This window comes from Dipteris shenzhenensis, chromosome 22, assembly GCF_047967505.1.
Source record: "Dipteris shenzhenensis isolate YYH24624 ecotype China chromosome 22, Dip_SZ_1.0, whole genome shotgun sequence".
NCBI lineage: Eukaryota > Viridiplantae > Streptophyta > Polypodiopsida > Gleicheniales > Dipteridaceae > Dipteris > Dipteris shenzhenensis.
The window spans coordinates 40,359,861-40,372,315 of NC_141617.1; the positions used below are offsets into that span (position 1 = coordinate 40,359,861).

A 12,455-nucleotide genomic window follows, 5' to 3' on the forward strand; every position below is an offset into this window, starting at 1 on the left:
ATAAAGGCATGTAATGGAACTTGAAACTATTCACATCGCGCAAGGGGGGGTGCTTGCACATCAAAAATGCACCTCAAGCTTACCAAGCTATGGCTCAGGGGCAAATAGAGCATATTCATCAAAGAGGCCTTCCATTCTTAAATAACTTTTGTCATCTATTATACACTAAAAATAGAAAAGTCATCAATCACATTTTTCCATGATCATTGTTGTTAAGGTGATAGATATAGTAGATACTAAAGTCCAAATGTTAAAGCATTGTTGTTAAGGTGATAGATAGATACTAGATACTAAAGTCCAAATGTTGGATCCTAAGTCTTAATGCCAAATAAGGTATATGAGGATCAAAGAATCGACATGTGCATTAAGACAAAAGCACTCATCGCTAAAACCCACTAGCAACAAACTCTAGTACCTTGATGAAGCATAGAGATACATGATGTCGAATTAATAAAGAAGCTAGACACGTATTCAAAGACGCAAGACAATTTCTAAGATATTCCTCCTTATAAAAATACACAATCGGAAGACTTTCAAAAGCTATTTATAACTTTTATTTGCCTTTTTTTCTCTTTCGGGGGGAGGGTTGTGGTTTACGACACATGAACAATGCCGTTGAAGATTGCCAAGCTATGATTCAAGAACATACGCATCAAAGAGGCCTTAACATCTTAGATAAATGACCTTCATCATGTCATCTATCACATTACAAAAACAAAGAGGGCATCAAAGTACTCATAGATGAACCTTGTTCATAATTTTCAGAACATGGCAATGATGGGATGTGGACCTCTTAAGTAAACTCAATCCAAGTGGAGAGATGAATCCTGTAGGACCACTTGAGAACGCATGGGCGTGCATTTGTTTGTGCATGTGTGCATAGAAAGAGAGAGGGAGGGAGGCAGGGAGGGGGAGAGAGGGAGAGAGGCTTGCTACCAGCCCCAACAAAACAACAAATCTAACAGAAAAGGAATGGAGGTATTTGAATCCTGCGAGTGAACGTATCCAGAATGACATCAACTAAGTTCAAGCATGAGAAAAGCAAGATAAAACTAGACAGAATCTGAAGCAACGATGCAGCAACAAGAGATCTCGGTGGACAACCTTCAAAAAGCCAAACATATGCGCACACATTTAGATTTATTTCCACAAGATTGTCATTAAATAAACATCCATGACAGGATCTTCTTATCCAGAGACTTTCAAAGGCAAAATCCAGAGAATGCTTGTCCTTGAGGTGGCCCTTCCAATTCCTATTGTATTGGACAATTAATCTCTTAATAAGAGCCTAATTTCCGATGCAGGAGTATGCCATTGCTTTCTCCTCAACCAATTCATCTGCTGTTGCATTTAGTTTGGCCCTTGAAAATTCATTGATAGGCAAGCCTGAATGTATCATCACAACATGTCAAACATGGAAGAATTAGCGCTCGCTCTCTCTCTCTCTCTCTCTCTCTCTCTCTCTCTCGTGTGCACATTGTTTCACACTATTGAAGCATTCTGCAAATCACAAGCTTACTACTCACATTCACAACTATACACACGTCTGCTAAAAAATGGAAACTTGGGCAAATCTAGTTGATTCCTAGGATTGGTAGATTGCCAAGGAATACATCCTTCTGAGAAATTCACTCACAATAATGCTATCTGTGTCTGACTGAATTTAGAAACCTGACTGGATTGAACTCGTTGCATTATACAGAAACTGCTCTTTCTTCCCTGAGGGTTTTGATCTTCACAATAACAAATTGGATGTTTCCTGGCACTACTTAGGGAAGTTTCTTGCCTGCCCGGCTTTATGCACATCATGTAAAATTCTCCTGTCATTTCCAATATTTGTTTGAATCTTTTTTTTTTTTTTTTTTTTTTTTGGGGGGGGGGGTGTGCGTGCCACTTTGCAATGGAGCTTTATTGCTCAAGCTTCTTATTGCAGGCCCTGCTCCCAGGTGCAGGAGAGAAAAGATGGTAAGGGTAGCACAAGTGAGGGGGGCTGAGAAGGACAAGTTAGTCAAAGTGTATTCAAAACAAGCCCTGGCCAGTAAAAGAGAAGGGTGGTTCAAATTTATGGTCGTGGTTGGGGATTTAAATCTCTCACAGTATAAAGGCCATACTACATCATGACACTCACACGAGTGAGACCTACTGTTACAAAGGGCATAGTACATCATTACATTGACGCCAAGTGAGAACCACTGTTGCAATGGGTGTCATACATCATTACACTCACGCAAGAGCAAATGGGTTCAGCAGGTCAGCTGGATCTGTCAATCCCATGATGTTGGAAAAGGTTTCCCTTAATAGGTGGATGTGTGTGTGTGTGTGTTTTCTCTGTGTGTGTGTGTGTGTGTGTCTGTGTGTGGGTAGGCTCGCCATCTCTGCGCAGATCTGCGCGCAGGCCCGTACAGTTTCTCTGACCTCTGTTTTTCCGTACGTACATACACTTTTGTCAATCCCTCCGTACAACGCAGTTTTTCCAGCGCCCCGTCAGCTTCTCCGTACAACCCAGCCTCTTCCGTACAAATTCCATTGGTATTTCCGTGCAATCAATCGTTGTCCATACAGACTTTTGCGTACAGCCCCGTTGGTGTTCCGTACAGTTCATCCCGTATAGTATCTTTTGTACAGTTTATTCCATGGGTTTTCTCCTCCTGTGCTTTTCCGTACAGTTCTCTGTCTACTTTATCTTTCACTCTATATCTCTCCGTACAGCTCTTTCTTCCCTTGCCATATTTCAATCATGGCTTCAGGTTCGGATGTTTGCACATATGCTCGAAAAAAAAGACCCGCAGATGCCAAGCGTCGTCCTTCACAAACTGCATCACAAGATGAAGAGCTTCCTATGGAAGCTCAATATGTGTTTGATACACTTAATGATGACTTTCAGCAGTCACGACAGGAATGAGGCAAACTAGTTCCAGAGGTCACATACAAATTGAAATTGCCATCCCTCGTGAATCCTCTCAAGAAGCTATCTCAAACCGTGGTAATAATTTTCTTTCCAGGAAGAATCCCAGCAGCCAGTGATGTTGCACAGTGGATCAAGTCCATCCTTGGAGGATGCTTTGTAGAGGGTGTCTATTTTGCATCTAGAGGCTTTTATGAGGTGCACTTATCAGATGCTTTGTGCAAGCAAAGGCTACTTGAGCTCTCTCCCCTCTTCTACGGGAAGCAGATGGTACATGTTATGCCTTGGTCCCCAAATAAGGATTACCAAAGTCTTATACGACATCATTGTCCTGTATGGGTTGAGATTGTTAATTTCCAGGATTATATGCATGAGGAATTGCCTGGCCTGGCTGCTTCTTTGGGACAGGTCATTTGTCCTCCACGCCCCATGGGAAACCGTAACAAGTTCTACATCCTCTGGGACACTGATACACCTACCCCTCCTTCTATTGCAATGGAAGTTGAGGGAGTGCAATTGGGGAAAAAGCATTTTGAATTGAAATGGGGTGTGTTTGCAGGAGCTTGCTTTGCCTGCCACAAGTTTGGGCATCTAGCCTCTGAATGCCCAATGGTTCTGCATCAACCCCCTCCTAATGCCTTGCCGCCCCAGACACGGGAAAAGAATGAGAATTTGCAAGCTAAGGCAGCAAATAGAAATGGAGCAAAGAATGCCAAACCAATCAATCAGGTGCAATCACTTGCTGGAAAAGGAAAAGAAAAAGAAAAAGAGAAGATGAAGGAATCTGTGGGAACACATCGGGATGGTTTTCAACAGCCTAAAAGGTGGTTGTATTGAAGCAACGCCCCTTTCAATCTCGTCAATGGGATGCCTCTTCTCCCTCACCAGGACACGCTTCCACTTCAGCTCCTGTCCTTCAAAATTAGGTGGGGGTTTTGAAGAAGGGCATCCCCATATGTGATTCTGAAGAAGGGGAGAATGCTATATCTTTCATGGATCATGAAGGCATGCAGCCCATGCAGGCAGAGGCTTTGCCTCTCTGATATCTTGTTTCATACTTATACTTTTCTGTATATATCTCTTTCATGCATCAAACACTCAAGTGCTTTACATACAATGTACAGAGCCTCAGCAATGTCTCAAAGTGAAGGCTTTTCTGGAATTATGTACATAAAATGCAGCCAGATATTGTTTGTTTGCAAGAGCATAATCAACACTCTAAGGCTGGTCATCATGATTACTTTGGCGGCTATGATATATATTATGCTGGTACCACTACCTACTCAGGTGTATGCATAATGGTTAGACATGAGCTGGAGCCTCAGTTAGCCTTCAATGACAGCAGTGGCAGATGGATGGTCATACAATGTAATGTCAATGGTGATATTCTTGAGTTTGCATCAGTCTATGCCTCCCAGACCTCTACCATGAGGGCTTCTTTATGGGATTCTTTAAGCAAATATCCATGGAGATCTAATGCATTTATCTGTGGAGATTTTAATAATTCCCCTCTGCTGAGAGATAACACCACTTCAAGATCTCATATGCTATCATCAGAAAGGCAGAAATGGGATAGCATGCTTCTTTCTATGCAGGCTGAAGATTTATGGCTGCTTCTCTAAGGGTCAGTGCCTGGATATACTTTTCATCATAATGCATTTACTACATACTAGCCAAGACTTGACAGATGGTATTTGTTTTACCCACAACAATATGCAGATTTTAGCCCTCATCTCCTCATAGATTTCTCATTGGGCTTGTCAGATCATGCCCCATTATGGATAAATCTGCAACTTGGTATGCCACTGGATGATTTGCCACCTTTTTCCAGTAGATTACTGCATGTTAATCAGGCTTATCTCCAACATCAATATTTCCAGCAAATGATCAGACTTGCAATTCATCCCTTGCTTTTGCATGCCTAGGAGGACATGGATTATGCTTGGGACAGTTTTGTCATTCGTATACATAATGTTATTAGGGAGTATGGAAACTGGCATATGACTAAATGGAGGAATGAGGTTAAATGGGCAAAAAGGACAGCACAACAATTGACTGAATTTTCACATTTAAGGCCTCTCTCTGAATCAGAAAAATGCTTGGATCAAACTGACTGAGAATGATCAGAGCAAGAATGAAGCCCCTCATGGATAAGGGCTGCTCATCAAAAGCCTTCTTCCAGGGCCTGCATGCTACTCGAAAGAAAAACTCATGTCTAAGGGTAAGGAAGCTAGCTGGCTCTCGGACGCACTCTTCTCTGATCTCCAAGATGAATGCCAAAATTATTTTCAGAAATTGTTCTCTGCTCCTAGTTCCCCATCGAATCAAATGACTGATGCGAGGACTGAATTTCTTCAATATGTTTCTGAGATAGTGGAAATGGATGATGCACTTACATTGGAGAGACCTTTTACTGACACAGAACTTGATAATGCATTGTCCCACCTCAGCAAATACAAGTCCCCTGGCTAGGATGGCCTTACTGTGGAATTTTATATTTCTTTTTGGGATGATTTGAAAGATGTCCTTTTGCAAATGATCAATGTTGCCTGGCAAGAAAATCACTTGCCGCACCTTTGAAAGCATGGCATAATCAAACTTGTGCCCAAAAAACATATGTGTAACCATATGTCAAATTGGAGGCCTATTACTTTGATGCCTGTAGTTTACAAACTCATTGCCAAAATGATTGTGTATAGGCTTCACGAGATACTGAATGCGGGCCTTCATCCTCATTAGTATGGGTTTGTGCCCCGAAGACAAATCCATGACAATATCTCCAATGCATTGACTGCAATTGAATATGCTAAGTACTCGCATCAAGATGTGCTCATATTGCAGGTAGATATTGCTAAGGCATTTGACACTATTCAATGGGATTTTATCTCTCAAATCATGACAAAGTTGGGCTGTGGTCCCAAGATAGCAAATGCAATTTATTGGCTTTATTCTCGCTCTACTTCTCAGTGCATTCTTGGGGGTCATCTATCTCGGTCATGGACATTGGCTAGATCAGTTAGACAGGGCTGCCCTCTTTGTGCTATCTTCTATGCCATTGCGACCCATCCCCTCTTAATGTATCTTGATCGTCTTACAACACAGGACAGATAACTGGTCTTAAAATCCCTGGGGCTGCATCTTTTTTGGCACAAGCATATGCTGATGATTCCTTCTTTATGCCACAGAACTCTCCTCGGGAAGTTCACATGCTTATGACCACACTATCATTGTATGGATTAGCAGCGGGATTGCATGTCAATTTTGACAAATCTAAATTGCTTCCCCTGAAACAATGTGACTGGCATTCTATTCTCTCGCCAGGTCAGGTAGTGCATTCCAAAGATGTAGTCAGGCATTTGGGATATCCTATAGGATGGCATATCACCAGGAAGTAGCAGTTAAAATGGATCTTCCAAAGACTTCAACATAAACTGGAATATTGGAAAATCTCTACTTGGCCACTTCATGTCAGGCTCAGAATAGTACAATCCATTGTAATGTCCTATGTTCAGTTCTTTTTGCCTTTGCTACATTGGTCCTCCAGAGAATTTTCAGCCTTTATGTCTCAAGCTATGGAGCTGTTATGGAGGACAAAAACTGTTGTGAAAGCATTGAGACTGATGAAGATGGAAATGGTGTGCTCTCCTAGGATGGATGGTGGACTTAATGTTCTCAATATAAGATATCATGTACTTGCAAGGAAGGCGACTATGCTCCATACTTTTTTCCGTCAACAACAGCCATGGACTTGTATGATAGCATCCATGTGTGTCAACATGAGGACATCTGCTTATGGCCATTGGACTACCGATCATTGGGAGGGGGAGGTTGTCATTGGGAGATTTGTAGGTAAGATACCTAGCTGTCCTTTCTCTACTGCTCTGAAACTTGATTGGAAACAAGTACTTTCTAAGGTCAAATGGGCTCCCGATAATCGCTCGGGGACAAACTCAATGAGGAAAGAAAGTATTCATTGGAGAGCCATCTTTGACATTCCACTTGCTTTATAGGAACCTGTTCGGGCATATAATCTCATGAAATTGGGAATTAGATACATCAATGATGTGGTAGATGATCAGGGCTATGTCTTATCTTTTCCTCAGGCCACTGCTTCTTATGCATTGGGAATGCATCATAGGTCGATATGGAAAAAAATTGCTGATTTGTTACTTCCTTTTCTACCTGTTCCTCCTATGGCTGGCACAGACAGGCTTATGGATTGGCAATTGCAACCCTCTGCTACATGCTCTCATCCTGTTCCTTTGCCTACCTTGACCTCCATTAAAGCCTACAAGCTTCTTCAGCCTGCTCCATGGATTCAGCAATATGCTAATACTCTGTGGCATATCAGGAAGCCCCTCTCCTGGTGGCAGAAGAATCTCCGAATATTATGGAAGTGTAAAATGCATTTGAAACAAAGACTTTTTCTTTGGAGATGCATGACAGGCACATTGTCAGTGGGAATCACACTTGCCAAACGTCACATTGCACCATCCACATGTTTACGATGTCAGGCTCCTTCAGAGACTGTCCCTCATTTGCTTTGGCACTGCCCGGGTTCTAGGAACCTCCTTGGGAGAATTTCAGATCATCTTCGGCTCCGTTTCCCGAGTCACAGATTTGGGAAAACACTTTTGGTTATTTGGCAGATTTATGAGGTCTTTGTCTCAATACTCACTATTTCTCTCATGGGTGAGATATTGGGCTCTTTGGACAATCTGGAGTGAGCATAATTTGGCATACTTGGGTCGGCAGATTCACAAGTCATATGAATCTTTCCGAGCCTCATTGCGGCAATCCTTATATGATGCGTGCCATGAGGGTGATATACATGCTTCTTGCATAGAGCTTTTCTTTCTATGTTTCTGATCTTTGGGATACTCTCCATTTTGGAGACTTCCCATCTTGTAAATGTATGAGAATATAAATACACTGCACTAGATTTTACTAAAAAAAAATGTGTGTGTGTGTGTGTGTGTGTGTGTGTGTGTGTGTGTATATAACAAGGTTCTTGCCACCTCAGCACCTAGAGCTACGCTAGGGGAACACCGAGACAGTGAATCATTACGCCAATAACGTTTACTCACGTGTTGCAGCTGAAGGAAAGCCAGAAGTTGAGCAAGTTTCTCCATGGGATGTGTACAGCCAGTGGTATGTTCATGGTTTCAAACCACGAGATTATGAGAGTGCATACGAGCTTGCTCAAAATTTCGACCTCATGCACAAGGGTCCAAGATCCAAGCAGGTGAACAATAAGAAGTCCCAGGACTCCCCGTTAGGTGATCGTGGGAATGGGCAGCAGAAGAAGAGCTAGATGGCCAAGGATAAGGACAGCTATGGCGGGTACTTGAATGCAGTGACACGAGCGACCTATGCCAAAGAGAGCCACCACTTCCATTGTCATGTGCCAGGTCACAAGGAGGAGGATTGCCCACACTTCCAGAAGCTTCAAGCAGAAAGAGCCACATCAGGTGGTTCATCCACAGCTTCAACTCCTACAGGGACAACATTAGTGGTCATCGAGGAGCTTGAAGATCAGCAGAAAATGGAGCCTTGTAAGTTTCCCACAATGTTTCAATTTTATGAACAGATTGGTAGTCAGAAGGTCCTCATCTTGGTAGATTTAGGAAGCGGGAGCTCCGAGGACATTATTTCCAGCAAAGCAGCTAAGCAAGCTTGGTTGACTCTTATGCAGATCGGATACCATTGCCTTTAGTGCCGCATTTCCCGGACAGTAGGTGGAGAGCAACATGGAAGTCACTTCAACCAATTTGAGATCTCAAGGTGGGTAGATAGTTGGCCACTCAGGGTCATACCTACTCAAGCAGTGAATATCATCTTGGGGACATGATGATGGTAACATCAGAACAAGGGCTTGGGGACATGATGGTAACATCAGAACAAGTGGCAATCAGAGTTGCAGCAGACTGGTCGCTTCAGATCGGTCATCAGCAGCAGGCTGGCTGGTGCAACCAGGCTTTAGTCGGCCAGGTCTAGGGCCGAAGGGGGCCTATAAAAGGCATCCCCTTGGTCCTCATTCTTCATCCACTCCTATAGGGCTCTAGCCTTCAGCCAGCCGAAGTTCTAAGGATCAGGATTAGGGCAGGAGAGTCTGCAGCAATACAGCAGCCTCTTCCAGTCCCTCTTCAGTTCGTCCTCAGCCCAGTTCAGTCCGGTACAGCAAAAGATAGGGTCTGTCCTCAGCAGCCCTCAGTTCCAGCTCTACAGTGAGGGTATCTCCCTGTATACAGTATTCTCTTTCCTCTTTTACAGTGAGAGTTGTTCCCTCCATACAGTACTTATTCTTTTAGATGTATTCAGCCCTATTGGGCAGACAGATATTCATTTATTGTTCCCCTCATCAGAGGCCATTTATATTCCTCCCTCCGAGTCTCACAATCACTCCACAGTTCCACACGTAATTGAGTGCATATTTCATCTCAGCTCAGTTATATTGAGTATAGAGAGAGCGAGTTAGGCTTTCTCTTTGTTACATTGGTCCAATGTAGAGGGGAGAGAGAGAGAGAGAGAGAGAGAGAGAGGTATTAACATCCGTGGAAGGCCCCGCGGGCCTATGGGACAAAGTGCACAAAAAAGTAGACTCATATAAGCCTCAATGGGCTGGAGCCAAGGGCACGCTAGGGCCCTTGCTGAGTACTAATCTATGCTAGCAAAATCATAATCAACCAAGTACAAACTGAATCAAGTCAATCACGGAGCTGGGACTTGATCCAAAGCCTAGCACAATGATGCCTCTCTGGTGAGCTGTGAAATATCTCAAATCTGCGTCTGTCAAGCTGTCTCGTGCTGTGGTGGGGGACGCAGTCTCCTCAATCTCTGAACTCTCTGAGCTAAGTCCAGAGTAACCCCTCGTCTCTGTCGGTCCCCCTTGGGGAAAGCAGTGCGTTCCTCTCTCGATGGCACCGTGTCGGCTGATCCAAGCTGCGCTCATATCAGCTAGCTCCTCCTCTACTCTACTGTGTCCTGGAGCTGACTCAAATGTATAGAAGTCTATGACACGTCACAGTGCCCAGTCAAACTCTATGTCTTGTGCTCTCCGATCTGTTGCAGTAGTGTCTCCTTGTGCCGGCGCATCTCCATCAAATAGAGCCCAATGCAGAACTGGTCATGGAAATGGATTAGTCGTGATAGTGGACCGAAGCCACTCCCCTCCAGGTAGAAACAGTGGTGGGCAAGTACAAAGAAAATACTCCTCTGTCCAACCGTCCCCAATGTACATAGCATGCAGATCCTCTGCTCTCCGGGTATACCTACAACTCTCTCCGCCTCATTCTCAACTGATGGGATGAAACCCACATCTGTCCAATGGCAATCCTCATCAACCAGAGAATAAATATATATTTTTATATTTGTTTAGGTGTGCACATGTATTCAGTGGGGACGCCCACCGTGACTAGGAGAGACCAAGGAATTTAAAGAAGGAGGTAAATCTGTCAAGTTTATGACCTACAATGGACAGTATGGTCATACAGACAAAGCATTGCAATTCATCAGGCAGTTTGATGCTGCATTAGGTACAGAAAAGTTTTCAGAATGGTCAGTTTGCACTTGACAACGACAGCTAGTGCATGGTGGACTGCACAGACCACAGATGGGTCAGCCCCAAAGAAGTGGAACGACTTCAAGAAAGCCTTCTACCAGCAGTTTATGCCTAAACAGTTTAGAGACCATGTTCTTCGAGATTGGGACAGTTTGCATATGGATGCAGGAGATATAGTGGATGTGTACAACCAAAAGTTTTGGGATGCTTATTTACAGATTGCACCTTTCAAAAAGATCTCCAAAGGAACCCAAATGAGAAAGTATAGAGCAGGTCTCACTCCAAGAATCCAGGCAGTAGTGAATGCTTTGGGGGCAAAGAACATTCAAGACCTTATGCATTCAGCTTCAGTAGCTAGTCTTGTGCCGTTACAAGATCCATCCACGGTACTATCCTTGCATGTAGGACGTGCCGAAAGAAAGAAAACTGATTTTTCAAAATCAGAAAAGAAAGAGTATCCCAAGGTTGAAAAGAAAGGGTTTCAGCCTCAGAAGCCGAGGGGTACTCAGTTTTCAAAGGCTTATAAAGGCAAATCTCTATTCACACCTGAACAGATAGCTGAATTCCGTAGAGATGGAAAATGCTTCAAGTGCGGCAAAGAGGGGCATGTGGCTGCCCAGTGCCCAGAAAAGCCTTCAACTTCGAAGGGAAAAGAGGCAGAGAAGCCACGAGGACCGCAAAAGCCAATGGCAGGAGGAATTCCTAACATACTGGGTCATGTTTCAAACCCAAAAGAACGAGAATTGCTGCTATCATGGGGCAAAGTCAGAGACCAGCAAGCGCTAATTTTATTTGATCCAAGGGCTACTGATAATTTCATATCAGAGGACCTAGCCCTGAGGCTGGGAATAAAGACGAAGGAGTTGGGCAGGGCTTTGGATGCCGATCAGATGTTCTATGGGAAACCTGTGCCAGTCACTCCCTTGATAGGGAAGCTCCATCTTCATGTACATAGTTATGTGGATCAGGAAGACTTCTTCATTTCTCTACTGAAACATCATGATGTAGTCTTGGGAATGCCTTGGTTTCATCGCAAGGCAGTAAAGTTGACTCTTCTTGAAAGAGTGCTGGAGTTTGTGCATAGGGGGAAAAATCAATGTTTAGTTGCCAGGAATAAAGGGGACGCTATCCCCATTGTATCTGATGTCACATGTGGTAAAGCAATAAAGTCTACAATTTCCGCGTACATGGTCTTTGTAAAAGAAAAAGAGAATGATATGCATGCTGAAATGAATGATGCAAACAAAGATAAGTTTCAGTTTCTTGTAAACTTTAAAGATTGCTTTTCCGATGCTTTGCCAGGGGAGTTACCCCCAAAGAGACCAGAAGATCATCAGAAGTCAGTGCAACTCAGAGAGAGGAGATTATGGCTCAGGTACAGGACTTGCTGTCCAAAGGGCTGATTCAGCCCAGCTCGTCTCCTTTTTGTTCCTCTGTACTGCTAGTACAGAAGAAAGATGGTTCATTCCGTATGTGCGTCGATTACCGCGCACTAAACAAAATGACCATCAAGAATAGATTCCCTATTCCACGCATTGATGATGTGTTGGATTAGTTAAATGGAGCTTCATTTTTCAGTAGGATAGACTTAAAGAGTGGCTATCACCAAGTGAGGATACAGCCTCATCCCATATATGACCTCAAAGGGGGCTTTCCTTGTAGAGCTGTGTACTGTATTATTGTAAGCAAACTCTATCAATGGTAGATACTTTTCCAAGTCTGAACCTTGGTCACCCACGTAGCATTTCAGCATATCTAATGCTGTAGAATTTGCTACTTCACTTTGACCATCTGTCTGAGGATGGAAAGAAGAAGAAAAATTCAAATTCATCCCCATGTTATCAAATAAAGCTCTCCAGAATAGACTGGTCATTCTGGGATCTCGATCACTAACAATGGACTTAGGCATACCATGATGCTTAAAGATCTGTGCCATAAAAAGCTTAGCCATATGATCTGCCTTTATGGTTTTGCAAACCGGAATGAAAT

At 43.4% G+C, this 12,455-nt stretch overlaps 1 protein-coding gene across 1 annotated transcript in view; it reads right to left on the reverse strand.

Moving 5' to 3' along the window:
* Positions 1–1,109: 1,109 nt before the first annotated feature.
* LOC147888105 (malate dehydrogenase) overlaps positions 1,110–12,455 on the reverse strand; it is a 34,146-nt gene continuing 22,800 nt past the window's right edge. Inside the window, exon 7 of the mRNA XM_087393428.1 lies at positions 1,110–1,386. Within this exon, the coding sequence (XP_087249554.1) occupies positions 1,289–1,386 (98 nt within the window). The 3' untranslated portion in view covers positions 1,110–1,288. The remainder of the gene's footprint in view (positions 1,387–12,455) is intronic.